At 48.8% G+C, this 16,584-nt stretch overlaps 1 protein-coding gene across 1 annotated transcript in view; it reads right to left on the bottom strand.

The window, feature by feature from the left end:
• The window catches only part of CSPG5 (chondroitin sulfate proteoglycan 5), a 117,139-nt gene extending 105,232 nt beyond the window's left edge, over nucleotides 1-11,907 (bottom strand). The window contains exons 1-2 of the mRNA XM_082258533.1: nucleotides 11,656-11,907; nucleotides 7,668-9,198 (exon numbers count right to left, since the gene is read on the bottom strand). Of these exons, the coding sequence (XP_082114659.1) occupies nucleotides 7,668-9,198; nucleotides 11,656-11,716 (1,592 nt within the window). The 5' untranslated portion in view covers nucleotides 11,717-11,907. The remainder of the gene's footprint in view (nucleotides 1-7,667; nucleotides 9,199-11,655) is intronic.
• Nucleotides 11,908-16,584: the final 4,677 nt, after the last annotated feature.

The raw sequence follows: 16,584 nt of genomic DNA, 5'->3' as shown, positions 1-16,584 counted from the left end.
CTATCCATTCACTAGAGAGCGGTGACATCGCTAACATTTCAGCCTATCCAATCACTAGAGAGCGGTGACATCACTGAGAATGCAGCCTATCCAATCACTAGAGAGCGATGACATCACTGAGAATGCAGACTATCCAATCACTAGAGAGCGGTGACATCACTGAGAATGCAGCCTATCCAATCACTAGAGAGCGGTGACATCACTGAGAATGCAGCCTATCCAATCACTAGAGAGCGGTGACATCACTGAGAATGCAGCCTATCCATTCACTAGAGAGCGGTGACATCACTGAGAATGCAGCCTATGCATTCACTAGAGAGCGGTGACATCACTGAGAATGCAGCCTATCCATTCACTAGAGAGCGGTGACATCACTGAGAATGCAGCCTATCCATTCACTAGAGAGCGGTGACATCACTGAGAATGCAGCCTATCCAATCACTAGAGAGCGGTGACATCACTGAGAATGCAGCCTATCCATTCACTAGAGAGCGGTGACATCACTGAGAATGCAGCCTATCCATTCACTAGAGAGCGGTGACATCACTGAGAATGCAGCCTATGCATTCACTAGAGAGCGGTGACATCACTGAGAATGCAGCCTATCCAATCACTAGAGAGCGGTATGTTTGCAGTCTAATAAACGCACGGCACGCGTCTACGCTCAGACTTGGTATTTTCTCTTCGGGGTGAGCAGACATGGGAATCCGCCATCATCAGCCGAGGACGAGGCTCTGCCAGCTTCCCATCCCAACTACAAATTCTTTCCACGTGAAGTCGACGGTTTTAAGTGAAACTGAAGAATTTCCTCCACGTAAGAGAGGTCCGGGGGAGGACGAATGTCTGCGCACATTGCGACCCGCGTCCTGCTCTCAGTGTAAAGAGGACCTTTCATTTCATCGCTCCCCCTACGTGTCCAGGTACGAGCCCAGAGAATATTATTACCTGGAGAAACGATCGTCATTGTGACGTCATCGATCACACATTGACACAAGAGAACGATTCCACAGATCTCTCTATGGATTCCTGATCTGCGTCCTGTGCAATGATTGGCGCCTGCGCTCCAAACCACGCCCACTGTTGTCACCCACATTTACTGACTGCCATGGTGGGTGTCCCCGATATCTATTCCCTCTACAGACCTGGAAATGGGGGGAATTCTCCAATAATATTCAGATCTCTAAATGTTACAAAGAATAGAAAATGTTTTTTCACATTCACAGCCAATAAAATAAAATTTTTAAATTAAGCCGAATAATGAAGATGATATTAGCAATTTCCGGGTTCCTGTCATTGGGCCCCGGTTCCATGCCTCCCATCCAGCCCTCAGTAATGGAATTCAACGTGGGGGACCTCTAAGGATGGGGACACTGATGGCGGACCTCTAATGATGGAGACACTGATGGGGGACCTCTAAAGAGGGGGACACTGATAGGGAACCTCTAATGATGGGGACAGTGATGGAGGGACCTCTAATGGGGGGGGGACACTGATAGGGGACCTCTAATGATGAAGACACTGATAGGGGACCTCTAATGAGGGGGACACTGATGGAGGGACCTCTAATGGGGGGGACACTGATAGGGGACCTCTAATGATGGAGACACTGATAGGGGACCTCTAATAAGGGGGACACTGATGGGAGACCTCTAATGATGGGAACACTGATGGGGGACCTCTAATGATGGAGACACTGATAGGGGACCTCTAATGATGGGGACACTGATGGGGGACCTCTAATGATGGGGACACTGATGGGGGACCTCTAATGATGGGGACACTGATGGGGGACCTCTAATGATGGGGACACTGATAGGGGACCTCTAATGATGGAGACACTGATGGGGGACCTCTAATGATGGAGCGCTGATGGGGGACCTCTAATGATGGGGCCACTGATGGGGGACCTCTAATGATGGGGACACTGATGGGGGACCTCTAATGATGGGGACACTGATGGGGGACCTCTAATGAGGGGGACACTGATATGGGACCTCTAATGATGGGGACACTGATGGGGGACCTCTAATGATGGGGACACTGATATGGGACCTCTAATGAAGGGGACACTGATATGGGACCTCTAATGATGGGGACACTGATGGGGAATCTCTAATGATTGTTACAATTTCCAGTAGTGATGAGATGTCAGGCTGGGATGTGACGTGGAGGGTCTCAGACTTGATACGGCGAGCTGGATTCAGGGACAACTGGCTGGGGGTCTCTATGATCAGTCGGAGGTCACCACGTAGACCCCTAACCCTGACGTTATCATAAATGTCCCAAGAAATGACTCCCATCTAGTTACATTGTTACCATTCCCAGTAGGGATGAGATGTCAGACTGGGATGTGACGTGGAGGGTCTCAGACACAATACGGTGAGGCGGATTCAGGGACAGCTGGCTGGGGGTCACTGCCATCATTCGGAGGTCACTAACAGACATCTGCTATTATTCTGCCCTCCGCCGCCCCTCCTCGGCCCCCCCGACGCTCATTCACACATTAATCCCAATTGTTATGGAAATGCCAACAATGGATGCATAGTGTCACATCAGCCGGATTTCTGGACACCAACAGTTGTCATCGGAGCACGCAGCAATGTCACATCTACAACAACGGGCGGACACAATGGCGTCTCTTTTATCCTCAACCATTCTATAGAAAGATTTTTTTTTTGGGTGGGAGGCAGGGGGGGGGGGGGGGTTTGTAGGACATCGCTGGAGGCTAAATGAGCCGCGACTCATCTGTATCTCCAATAAGGGTTCCCCGGGGCCCATTCACACGGAATGAATGCTTTAAGGTGCTCGGCAATCAAAATGAAGCTGCCGTAACGCATCACACTTTAACGCATGAGAAACAGACATGACCTATATTTTTTTATCACGCAGCCCATGGCACGTACGTTACATGCATTGGCCACTCCCACGCCGCAGATTGTGCATTGTGATGCCACGCGGAAAAAAATATTCGCTTTACTGCACATTACCACAATGCACAGGTCCTGCCTTATGTATTCACCACCACCAAGTAGTGTCACTTCTCCTGTTGCATTCTCTGTAATGTATAATAAATCAAAGAATCCAGTAGAGGGCGCCTCGTCATAAGTGGGGACTCATCAAGCTCAGGGTCCCTTGGAGATACACTAGACAAGTGAGTCATTTAATCCGCCCACGCAGGGCAGAGCAAACCCTTTATGATTGCCACCCTATGCAGCATCGAATACCCAGCTTGATCGTGTTATGGACCCAATTGGCCATTCTGTCCCATTGTTGTAGGGAAAGCCCTCAACCCTGTGTAAGCTCCAAGTCATTCAGAGCTTTCAGCCTCCATACCCAGCTCCCCTTTACTTCCCCACCTGGAGAGCAAGGATAAAAATCCAGTACTTCCTAGCATGGAAGAGCATGCAACCTACTCTCCTTCCCATCATGGGTGGGCAGAGCCCTCAGCCCTGTGTAAGCTCCAAGACCTTCAGAGCTTTCAGCCTCCATTCCTGGTGGTTGAACCGAGCGCTGCATTCTAACGATCATTGGGCACCCTCAAAGGGTTCAGTACCCAACTTACACCAACCCCACTTTTCACAGAAACTCCAACCGTAGAAAATGACCAGCATGCTGGGAATCCTCTACAACCAATACAGTAAGGGTCATCTCAGAAGGCTCATCAATGTCATCTCTATATTGCCGTCACTGATCGTGTTATGGACCCAAGTGACCATTCTGTCCCATGAAGGTGGGGAGAGCCCTCAGCCCTGTGGAAGCTCCAAGACATTCAGAGATTCAGCCTCCATTTCTGGTGGTTGAACCGAACGCTGCATTCTAACGATCATCGGGCACCCTCAAAGGGTCCCGTACCCAACTCAACCGTAGAAAATTACCAGCATGCTGGGTATCTTCTACAACCAATACAGTAAGGGTCACCTCAGAATGCTCATCAATGTCATCTCTACATTGTTGTCACTAATTGTGTTATGGACCCAATTGCCCATTCTGCCCCATAGTTGTGGGGAAAGACCTCAACCCTGTGTAAGCTCCAAGTCATTCAGAGCTTTCAGCCTCCATACCCAGCTCCCCTTCACTTCCCCACCTGGAGAGCAAGGATAAAAATCCAGTACTTCCTAGCATGGAGGAGCATGCGACTTACTCTCCTTCCCATCATGTGACCGTGCTGGTGCATGCCAATTGACCATTCTGTCCCATGGGGGTGGGGAGAGCCCTCAGCCCTGTGTAAGCTCCAAGACATCCAGAGTTTTTTTCAGCCTTCATTTCTGGTTGTTGAACCGAGCGCTGCATTCTAACGATCATTGGGCACCCTCAAAGGGTTCCGTACCGAACTTACACCAACCCCACTTCTCACATGGACTCCAACTGTACAAAATGACCAGCATGCTGGAAATCTTCTACAACCAATACAGTAAGGGTCACCTCCGAATGCTCATCAATGTCATCTCTATATTGCCGTCACTGATCGTGTTATGGACCCAATTGGCCATTCTTTCCCATGAGGGTGGGGAGAGCCCTTAGCTCTGTGGAAGTTCCAAGACATTCAGAGCTTTTAGCCTCCATTCCTGGTGGTTGAACCGAGCGCTGCATTCTAACGATCATCGGGCATCCTCAAAGGGTTCCGTACCGAACTTACACCAACCCCACTTCTCACAAAGACTCCAACCGTAGAAAATGACCAGCATTCTGGGAATCCTCTACAACCAATACATTAAGGGTCATCTCAGAATGCTCATCAATGTCATCTCTACATTGCCGTCACTGATTGTGTTATGGAACCAATTGGCCATTCTGTCCCATGAGGGTGGGGAGAGCCCTCAACCCTGTGGAAGTTCCAAGACCTTCAGAGCTTTCAGCCTCTATTTCTGGTGGTTGAACCAAGCGCTGCATTCAAACGATCATCGGGCAGCAGCAAAGGGTTCAGTACCCAACTCACACCAACCCCACTTTTCACAAAGACTCCAAGCTTAGAAAATGACCAGCGTGCTGGGAATCTTCTACAACCAATACAGTAAGGGTCACCTCAGAATGCTCATTAATGTCATCTCTACATTTCGGTCACTGATCGTGTTATGGAACCAATTGTCCGTTTTGTCCCACGGGGGATGGGAAGAGCCCTCAGCCCTGTGGAAGAACCAAGACCTTCAGAGCTTTCAGGCTCCATTACTGGTGGTTGAACCGAGCGCTGCATTCTAATGATCATCGGGTCCCTCAAAGGGTTCCATACCTAACTCACACCAACCCCACTTTTCACAAAGACTCCAACCGTAGAAAATTACCAGCATTCTGGGAATCTTCTACAACCAATACAGTAAGGGTCATCTCAGAATGCTCATCAATATCATCTCTGCATTGCCATCATTGATCGTGTTTTGGACCCAAACTCTATTAACACAAGAGGAACATAAATCCGCAAAGATTAGATTAAAGTTAGATTTCTGAGACTTTACGAAGGTTCTGATTTGTAGCTCTCAGCTCATTAACGTGTATTGGAGAGCCGAGGGCTGTGAGGGGTCTGAGTCCATATCCGAACACAACCTTGGAGCGAGAGCTACAGCTACTCTTAGAATTAACCAGGAATCTCCAGCACATCCCCAAACATCACAGCTGATTTCAGATAGGGGCTCAGACCCACGCTGCTCTCTGTGGAAGTAAATACAGGAGATAGATACAGAATGGCTCGTTTACACTTGCTTCAAAATATTGGATTGGACACTTTTTTTTAAAGCACTCTGAATAACAATCAAAGCTCCTGTCACTAAATAAAATGGTTACCTTATACGTTGTGTTTGCTTCACATCAAAAATTATCCCCTGTGTCGATTTCTTGGTGCTTCAAAGCATCTCCAAAGCGTCTCCAAAGCCTCCATAAAAGTCTATGACAAGGCTTTCACCTTTTGAGGGGCTTTCATTCAGCTTTAGCTTCACTTTGTTTTGGAGGTATTGCAGGTATGAGATATCCCAGGATGCACTGGGAATCCAACAAGCGAACCAGAAAGTCGTCATTAGCAGTCGCTTCCAGGTTCATGTGTATATATTCTGGGGGTGTGTCTGGTGCAGAGGTCACATCTGGTGTGTAGTGTGGTGCAGCAGGAAAGTAAGCGGAGACCGACTTGGAGCAGAGACAAGGGAATGCTAAAGTGGAAGGTGAGGGGGGCAGGAGAGAGAGGGCTGAGTGGCTGAGGATCAGCAGAGCTGGGGGACCGGAGCAGGAGAAACTAGCTCATGTGTCACACGTGATGCACAGGGTGGGAGCAATAGAGCAGGAGGTGAGCTGGGACCAGAGAGAGAGGAGGATCAGAAAATCAGAGGATTAGCAGAGCTGGGGGTTACTACTGAGTGGGAGATCAGCATAGCTGGGGGCTACTATTGAGTGGGGGGTCAGCAGAGCTGGGGGCTACTACTGAGTAGGGAATCAGCAGAGCTGGGGGTACTACTGATTGAGGGATAAGCAAAGCTGGGGGTACTACTGAGTGGGGGATCAGCTGAACAAGGGTACTAATTAGTTTGGGATCTGCTAAACAAGGGTACTAATAAGCTGTAGATCTGCTGAACTAGGGTACTAATAAGCTGGGGATCTGCTGAACGAGGGTACTAATAGGCTGGGGATCTGCTGAATGAAGGTACTAATAAGCTGAGGATTTGCTGAATGAGGGTACTAATAGGTTGGGGATCTGCTGAAAGAGGGTACTAATCAGCTAGGGATCTGCCGAACAAGGGTACTAATAAGCTGGGGATCTGCTGAACGAGGGTACTAATAGGCTGGGGATCTGCTGAAAGAGGGTACTAATAGGCTGGGGATCTGCTGAACGAGGGTACTAATTAGTTTGGGATCTGCTAAACGAGGGTACTAATAAGCTGAGGATCTGCTGAACTAGGGTACTAATAAGCTGGGGATCTGCTGAACGAGGGTACTAATAGGCTGGGGATCTGCTGAACGAGGGTACTAATTAGTTTGGGATCTGCTAAACGAGGGTACTAATAAGCTGAGGATCTGCTGAACTAGGGTACTAATAAGCTGGGGATCTGCTGAACAAGGGTACTAATAGGCTGGGGATCTGCTGAACGTGGGTATTAATAGGCTGGGGATCTGCTGAACGAGGGTACTAATAAGCTGAGGATTTGCTGAATGAGGGTACTAATAGGCTGGGGATCTGCTGAAAGAGGGTACTAATAGGCTGGGGATCTGCTGAATGAGGGTACTAATTAGTTTGGGATCTGCTAAACGAGGGTACTAATAAGCTGAGGATCTGCTGAACTAGGGTACTAATAAGCTGGGGATCTGCTGAACGAGGGTACTAATAGGCTGGGGATCTGCTAAACAAGGGTACTAATTAGTTTGGGATCTGCTAAACGAGGGTACTAATAAGCTGAGGATTTGCTGAATGAGGGTACTAATAGGTTGGGGCTCTGCTGAAAGAGGGTACTAATCAGCTGGGGATCTGCCGAACAAGGGTACCAATGAACTGGGGATCTACTGAACAGGGGTACTAATGAGCTGGGAATCTGCTGGGACCCTTTAAAACAATAAAAATAAACACACACACAGGGCATTTGCCAAGCTTCATTAACCCTTCAAAAAAGCATCCCAGACACATCAAAAACACATACAAAAAGCATGTTGAAGCGATGTTTGACGTGTTAAAGTGGAAGCCTTGGAGATCTTACCTGCAAAAGGCTCCGATGTTCTCCACAATGTAGCACTGACCCCCATTGTAGCAGTAGGTGGGGTAGATCTCACACAGCGACTTGCAGGAGTTGTTGCGCCTCACGTAGCCGTTGCGGCACTCGGTTCCGTTCTCGCCTGTCCCCGAAATGGTCTGCGTTTGGTCCTTGTTCACGTCCGGGTGAGACTTGGGGTACTTCTCACCGCGAAAGGGGAAGTCTTGGTGGCTGGTTGGTCTCTCATCGATTGTGGCGGTGTGTATCTTGGGAGTGGCCATCTTGGGGAAGTTCCGAACGTCTTTAGCGGCGATGTCATCGTCCTCAGCGTCCTCGAGATCTTCGTCATCGTCGTCGTCGTCCTCCATCCCCCCCTCCCCGTATCCATCTGCGTAGAAAGGAGGGGTGGGGTAAAGGTAATCAAAAGGAGAAAAGTCATCGTAATGCAAGTGCTTGTGCCAAGGGCTGAGCTTATCATGGGAACCCTTGGTGGAGTCGCCACCCAGGGGGTACCCCAAGTGGTCGTCTAAATCAGAGGGGTCCCTATAATCTATGTCTGTAAGGTCAGACGGGGGTTCGGAGGGTTTTGGTGGACTGTTAGGTGGGGCATCAGTAGATAAAGTATCTACTTGGCTTTTTTCGGTGACCACCGTTACATCGGTGCTCCCTTGAGCTCCCTGCGCTGAGGGCTGCCTCGAATCTTTCTCCAGTATGGTGACCGGTCCCTGAGATTTCCCTGCCTCAAAACTGACCTCTTTCTGGGATGTGTGAAGGTTGTCACGGCTGGGTTCAGTACCTGAAGGCGATGGAGACTGCACGGACGTCTCTCTGGGCACTTGCAGGAGATGGTCAATCTCTGCCGAGTCGGGGCTGATGGCTTTCTCCGTAACTGGGCTCAGCATGGCATTGTTCCAGGCGGTTGAGGTCTGAGAAGGCGTCGAGGTGGACAGATCCATGAGGTCCCGTAAGTTCCACCCAGTTTCAGATGAGCTGGAATGGGTGACCTGGCTTGAGGGCACCTTGACGTGAGGGTCACCACTTCCAGAGTCTTCTTGACTCTCCGCCATGGAAGGCCTATCTCCTTTGGCAAAACTCTTCCTGAACTCCAGGTCAACTGTTCCTTGGCCAACAGGCCACACAAAACTGGTCACGGGTTCGTCACTCCCATCACTGCGCTCAGAGAGCAAGGATCGGGATGGAGACTTACTGTTGGCATAAACCGATGATTTATTGTCTGCATTTGTCCTCGGGGAGCGCTGCTTTACTGAACTTTCAGTGGATGCAATTCCATTGGGCGCTGCTGAAGATGCCACCACTCCTGTAGACACCATGGACTTAGGTGGCTTCATCTGAGGCTTCTTGGCTCTACTCCAGGATTTACTGTCTTCTCCAGCAGATCCGGTCCTCCGGGACGTCACCTTGTCCACATCTAGCACTCCTTTTTTAAGAAGAGAGGCCAGAATCTCTGCCGCCGGTGGCTTGTAGGAGTTATCCCCTTGTTCATCGAAACCCAACACATTGGTTCCATTTTTGGGATCTGAAAAGGTTCAACAAAAGACAAAGAGACAATGTAAGAAGGGGTCACTTACCAAGGAAGTCTGGTGTATACATCGAAAGTGGCCCTCAAATTCAACACCATATCAGAAGTCATTCTCAATGTTTTAAAACCTACAACTTTCATGACAACAGACCCAGGTGATCCTGCTATGGGGGTCCTTGTTCTGTTATAAGGTGACAACACTCTTTCCCTCTCTCCCAATTATGCTCCTGCATTGTCACCAGTCCCGGGACAAGATCAACCAGTGCCCAGAGCAAAAATGCTTGAGCCCCCATCCTTTATCATGTGTGAGCTTATGAGAAGGGGGAGAGAGAGCACAGCCCGCACCTCCTCCCGGCTCTCTCCACCTCTCCTTGCCGCTTCCAGCGCTGGGCTGACAGAAGTAGTGATGCCACTATCACTAATCCTGTCAGCCATATGTTAGAATGAGCTAGCAGCACCCAACAAGAGAAGGGGAAGAGAGACAACAGCCCGCACCTCCTCCCGGCTCTCTCCACCAATCCTTGTCACTTCCAGTGCTGGGCTGACAGTAGTGATGCCGCTGTCACTACTCCTGTCACCCTTACGTTAGGAGGAGCTTGCAGCGCCCCCCAAGAGGTGGAGGGTGAGAGAGAGCACAGCCCGCATCCCCTTCTGGTTGTCTCCTCCTCTTCTTGCCACTTCCAGCACGGGGCTGACAGAAGTAGTGATGCCGCTGTCACTACTTCTGTCAGCCTTATAATAGAAAGCGCTTGCAGTGCCTCTCAAGAGGAGGAGGATGGAGAGAGAGAGCACAGCCCGCCCCTCCTCCCGGCTCCCTCCACCCCTCCTTGTAACTCCCAGCGATGAGCTGACAGAAGTAGTAATGCTGCTGTCACTACTCCTGTCAGCCTTATAGTAGAAAGAGGAGGAGGGGGGAAAGAGAACACAGCCTGCACCTCCTCCCAACTCTCTCTACCTCTCCTTGCCGCTTTCAGCGCTGGCCTGACAGAAGTAGTGAAGCTGCTGTCACTACTCCTGTCAGCCTTACAGTAGAAGGAGCTTGCAGTGCCCCCCAAGAGGAGGAGCAGAGGGAGAATGAGCACAGCCCACACCTCCTCCCTACTCTCTCCACCTCTCCTTGCCGCATCCAGTGCTGGGCTGACAGAAGTAATGATCCCGCATCACTACTCCTGTCAGCCCTATAATAGAAGGAGCTTGCAGCGCCCCCCAAACCCTACAATACAGGCTGCGCCCAGGGCAGCTGTCCCTTCTGTCCCTTGCCCTGGCCCTGGTTGTCACCCTGTTACAATGGATTCTGATGGGAACTACAAGTGGCTGTTTCAACACACGCGACCCAGGCAATCATCCATTGTTGTCACTACCTGAATCCCCGCACCCTGGCAAATGCCACCCGAAGTGGCAGCAAAGTGGCGGTAGATGACCAGTGGCAAACTAAACCTTTTTTTTTTTAAACCTCCCACTGAGGACTTATTTAGGAAGATTTCAACAAGGGCAACGCCTCGGCCCGACTCGGTATTTACAGAACAGATGCAGGTAAGAATCTGCAATGACATTTGTTAATCTGAAGGGGATATGCTTTGATTAACAAAACTGGAGGCAATGGTGGTGTAAAATTTAAAATCTACCCCCGCCCTTGTTTGGGCCTGTGCCACCCTGACCCCAGCCAATGTGTGACCAACGCCAACATTTCACCGCCTGGCTTTCACTGTGATATAATAACCCAGAGCACTGTCTCTATTGTGTACGGCATCCCCATCACCAGTTGCGGTCCAGAGGAATCTGCAGCCTCCGGCCAGCTTGGTGAGCGCCAATAATTGGCCATATTACATATTCATGGCACGTGTCATTACCGATAAATCACGCGCCATGTGACACCCTTCGTCTGCCTAGTTACTGGGGGTCTGCGCTCCCTTCTCCAGGACCGTTAACCGCGGATTGACTGGAGGAAGGGAGGGCGGTGGGGGGGTGTAAAAGGGGGGGGGGGGGGTGACTAAATTCTGCATTAAATTGAAGCCGTTGCCAGTAAATACAATTCTCAGCAAAAAATGCAAAAAATTCCTAAATTTTCCATCCCGGAATCTGACATTTTCCGCGACGTTTAGCCGTTGCAGGGCCATTAACCCTTCGCGTCCAGGTGAGCCAGTGAGAGAATCGTGTTGCTAGGGGGCTGAGGGGTAGATGGGAGGGACCCAGCCCGGCGCGGCGAGGGTTAACACAGTTGGCGCGGCGGAAGGCTTTTGCAAAATGAGATGATGGCCCCCCCCCCTCTTATTATTTTATTGCCCTCCCACCCCCCATTTTGGTGCCCCCATAAAAGAGTTAAATTGCAGCCGGTGCATGAAATGCAATTTATTGCGTCTGCGGTCCAGAAATGATCGCGTCAGGTGTGGGAATGGCAGAAATGTAGGACAGGTACCCCCCCTCCCCTCCCCCCCCCCTTTTAGGGTCACCTACCTCCAGCTGTGCACAGGACGACCACCCAGCAGAGAAGTGCAGCCAGACTCCAGCCCTCCATGGTCAGAGATCGCTGTGTGATGGACGCGGGGGGGTCTGCGGAGAGTCGTCGTGGAGGGGGGATTTGAGGGGGGGGGGGCAGTGGGGGGGTTTAGCCCCAGATGTCCTGTGTGGCCCCTGGGCACCGAGCAGGGACAGGCTGGGGGGACATTGTGAGCTGCAGCCTCCTCACTCTGCCTAATGCTTCTGCTGCTGAGGAGGGATGAGGGGGGGGGAGGGATGGATGGAGAGGAGGGGGGGGAGCTGCCTGCCTAGAGGGGGGCAATGGAGCCGCTCTCCTTCCCCCGCCACAATCAATCGCTCTTTAATTATCTGCCCATTAGAGGGGCTCAGGGGAGGCAACTCCCCCCCCCCCCCACAAACCGACCCCCCCTGAGACCACCGAGGGCACTGCCCCTGCAGATGGCGCTCACATAGAGGGGAGTGCAGAATATCCAAACCTGACCCTGAAATGTCCAAATCCGATACATTGTATCCCCAATTCTCAGTATCTCTATGGGCTCTGCACAGTACTACTTCTGTCCTGTATGCCGGGTGTAATTCTCAGTATCTGTTCTTATTCTCTATGTATGGGCTCTGCACAGTACTACTTCTCCTGTCCTGTATGCCGGGTGTAATTCTCAGTATCTGTTCTTATTCTGTATGTATGGACTCTGCACAGTACCACTTCTCCTGTCCTGTATGCTGGGTGTAATTCTCAGTATCTGTTCTTATTCTCTATGTATTGACTCTGCACAGTACTACTTCTCCTGTCCTGTATGCCGTGTGTAATTCTCAGTATCTGTTCTTATTCTGTATGTATGGACTCTGCACAGTACCACTTCTCCTGTCCTGTATGCCGGGTGTAATTCTCAGTATCTGTTCTTATTCTGTATGTATGGACTCTGCACAGTACTACTTCTCCTGTCCTGTATGCTGGGTGTAATTCTCAGTATCTGTTCTTATTCTGTATGTATGGACTCTGCACAGTACTACTTCTCCTGTCCTGTATGCCGGGTGTAATTCTCAGTATCTGTTCTTATTCTGTATGTATGGACTCTGCACAGTACTACTTCTCCTGTCCTGTATGCTGGGTGTAATTCTCGGTATCTGTTCTTATTCTGTATGTATGGACTCTGCACAGTACTACTTCTCCTGTCCTGTATGCTGGGTGTAATTCTCGGTATCTGTTCTTATTCTGTATGTATGGACTCTGCACAGTACTACTTCTCCTGTCCTGTATGCCGGGTGTAATTCTCGGTATCTGTTCTTATTCTGTATGTATGGACTCTGCACAGTACCACTTCTCCTGTCCTGTATGCCGGGTGTAATTCTCAGTATCTGTTCTTATTCTGTATGTATGGACTCTGCACAGTACCACTTCTCCTGTCCTGTATGCCGGGTGTAATTCTCAGTATCTGTTCTTATTCTGTATGTATGGACTCTGCACAGTACCACTTCTCCTGTCCTGTATGCCGGGTGTAATTCTCAGTATCTGTTCTTATTCTGTATGTATGGACTCTGCACAGTACCACTTCTCCTGTCCTGTATGCCGGGTGTAATTCTCAGTATCTGTTCTTATTCTGTATGTATGGACTCTGCACAGTACTACTTCTCCTGTCCTGTATGCCGGGTGTAATTCTCAGTATCTGTTCTTATTCTGTATGTATGGACTCTGCACAGTACTACTTCTCCTGTCCTGTATGCCGGGTGTAATTCTCAGTATCTGTTCTTATTCTGTATGTATGGACTCTGCACAGTACTACTTCTCCTGTCCTGTATGCCGGGTGTAATTCTCAGTATCTGTTCTTATTCTGTATGTATGGACTCTGCACAGTACTACTTCTCCTGTCCTGTATGCCGGGTGTAATTCTCAGTATCTGTTCTTATTCTGTATGTATGGACTCTGCACAGTACCACTTCTCCTGTCCTGTATGCCGGGTGTAATTCTCAGTATCTGTTCTTATTCTGTATGTATGGACTCTGCACAGTACTACTTCTCCTGCCGGGTGTAATTCTCGGTATCTGTTCTTATTCTGTATGTATGGACTCTGCACAGTACCACTTCTGTCCTGTATGCCGGGTGTAATTCTCAGTATCTGTTCTCATTCTGTATGTATGGACTCTGCACAGTACTACTTCTCCTGTCCTGTATGCCGGGTGTAATTCTCGGTATCTGTTCTTATTCTGTATGTATGGACTCTGCACACTACTACTTCTCCTGCCGGGTGTAATTCTCGGTATCTGTTCTTATTCTGTATGTATGGACTCTGCACAGTACCACTTCTGTCCTGTATGCCGGGTGTAATTCTCAGTATCTGTTCTCATTCTGTATGTATGGGCTCTGCACAGTACTACTTCTCCTGTCCTGTATGCCGGGTGTAATTCTCAGTATCTGTTCTTATTCTGTATGTATGGACTCTGCACAGTACTACTTCTCCTGTCCTGTATGCCGGGTGTAATTCTCGGTATCTGTTCTTATTCTGTATGTATGGACTCTGCACAGTACCACTTCTCCTGTCCTGTATGCCGGGTGTAATTCTCAGTATCTGTTCTTATTCTGTATGTATGGACTCTGCACAGTACTACTTCTCCTGTCCTGTATGCCGGGTGTAATTCTCAGTATCTGTTCTTATTCTGTATGTATGGACTCTGCACAGTACTACTTCCCTGTCCTGTATGCCGGGGGTAATTCTCAGTATCTGTTCTTATTCTGTATGTATGGACTCTGCACAGTACCACTTCTCCTGTCCTGTATGCCGGGTGTAATTCTCAGTATCTGTTCTTATTCTGTATGTATGGACTCTGCACAGTACTACTTCTCCTGTCCTGTATGCCGGGTGTAATTCTCAGTATCTGTTCTTATTCTGTATGTATGGACTCTGCACAGTACTACTTCTCCTGTCCTGTATGCCGGGTGTAATTCTCAGTATCTGTTCTTATTCTGTATGTATGGGCTCTGCACAGTACCACTTCTCCTGCTGGGTGTAATTCTCGGTATCTGTCCTTATTCTGTATGTATGGACTCTGCACAGTACTACTTCTCCTGTCCTGTATGCCGGGTGTAATTCTCAGTATCTGTTCTTATTCTGTATGTATGGACTCTGCACAGTACCACTTCTCCTGTCCTGTATGCCGGGTGTAATTCTCAGTATCTGTTCTTATTCTGTATGTATGGACTCTGCACAGTACTACTTCTCCTGTCCTGTATGCTGGGTGTAATTCTCGGTATCTGTTCTTATTCTGTATGTATGGACTCTGCACAGTACTACTTCTCCTGTCCTGTATGCTGGGTGTAATTCTCGGTATCTGTTCTTATTCTGTATGTATGGACTCTGCACAGTACTACTTCCCTGTCCTGTATGCCGGGTGTAATTCTCAGTATCTGTTCTTATTCTGTATGTATGGACTCTGCACAGTACTACTTCCCTGTCCTGTATGCCGGGTGTAATTCTCAGTATCTGTTCTTATTCTGTATGTATGGGCTCTGCACAGTACCACTTCTCCTGCTGGGTGTAATTCTCGGAATCTGTTCTTATTCTGTATGTATGGACTCTGCACAGTACTACTTCTCCTGTCCTGTATGCCGGGTGTAATTCTCAGTATCTGTTCTTATTCTGTATGTATGGACTCTGCACAGTACTACTTCTCCTGTCCTGTATGCTGGGTGTAATTCTCAGTATCTGTTCTTATTCTGTATGTATGGACTCTGCACAGTACTACTTCTCCTGTCCTGTATGCCGGGTGTAATTCTCGGTATCTGTTCTTATTCTGTATGTATGGACTCTGCACAGTACTACTTCTCCTGTCCTGTATGCTGGGTGTAATTCTCAGTATCTGTTCTTATTCTGTATGTATGGACTCTGCACAGTACTATTTCTCCTGTCCTGTATGCCGGGTGTAATTCTCAGTATCTGTTCTTATTCTGTATGTATGGACTCTGCACAGTACTACTTCTCCTGTCCTGTATGCCGGGTGTAATTCTCAGTATCTGTTCTTATTCTGTATGTATGGACTCTGCACAGTACTACTTCTCCTGTCCTGTATGCCGGGTGTAATTCTCAGTATCTGTTCTTATTCTGTATGTATGGACTCTGCACACTACTACTTCTCCTGTCCTGTATGCCGGGTGTAATTCTCAGTATCTGTTCTTATTCTGTATGTATGGACTCTGCACAGTACTACTTCTCCTGTCCTGTATGCCGGGTGTAATTCTCAGTATCTGTTCTTATTCTGTATGTATGGACTCTGCACAGTACCACTTCTCCTGTCCTGTATACTGGGTGTAATTCTCAGTATCTGTCCTTATTCTGTATGTATGGACTCTGCACAGTACTACTTCCCCTGTCCTGTATGCCGGGTGTAATTCTCAGTATCTGTTCTTATTCTGTATGTATGGACTCTGCACAGTACTACTTCTCCTGTCCTGTATGCCGGGTGTAATTCTCGGTATCTATTCTTATTCTGTATGTATGGACTCTGCACAGTACTACTTCTCCTGTCCTGTATGCTGGGTGTAATTCTCGGTATCTGTTCTTATTCTGTATGTATGGACTCTGCACAGTACTACTTCTCCTGTCCTGTATGCCGGGTGTAATTCTCAGTATCTGTTCTTATTCTGTATGTATGGACTCTGCACACTACTACTTCTCCTGTCCTGTATGCCGGGTGTAATTCTCGGTATCTATTCTTATTCTGTATGTATGGACTCTGCACAGTACTACTTCTCCTGTCCTGTATGCCGGGTGTAATTCTCGGTATCTATTCTTATTCTGTATGTATGGACTCTGCACAGTACTACTTCTCCTGTCCTGTATGCCGGGTGTAATTCTCGGTATCTATTCTTATTCTGTATGTATGGACTCTGCACAGTACCACTTCTCCTGTCCT

This window comes from Pelophylax lessonae (genome assembly GCF_965119305.1).
Source record: "Pelophylax lessonae genome assembly, chromosome: 5".
NCBI lineage: Eukaryota > Metazoa > Chordata > Amphibia > Anura > Ranidae > Pelophylax > Pelophylax lessonae.
The sequence above is the reverse complement of the archived record's forward strand: the minus strand, read 5'-3'. Positions and strand labels throughout refer to the sequence as shown.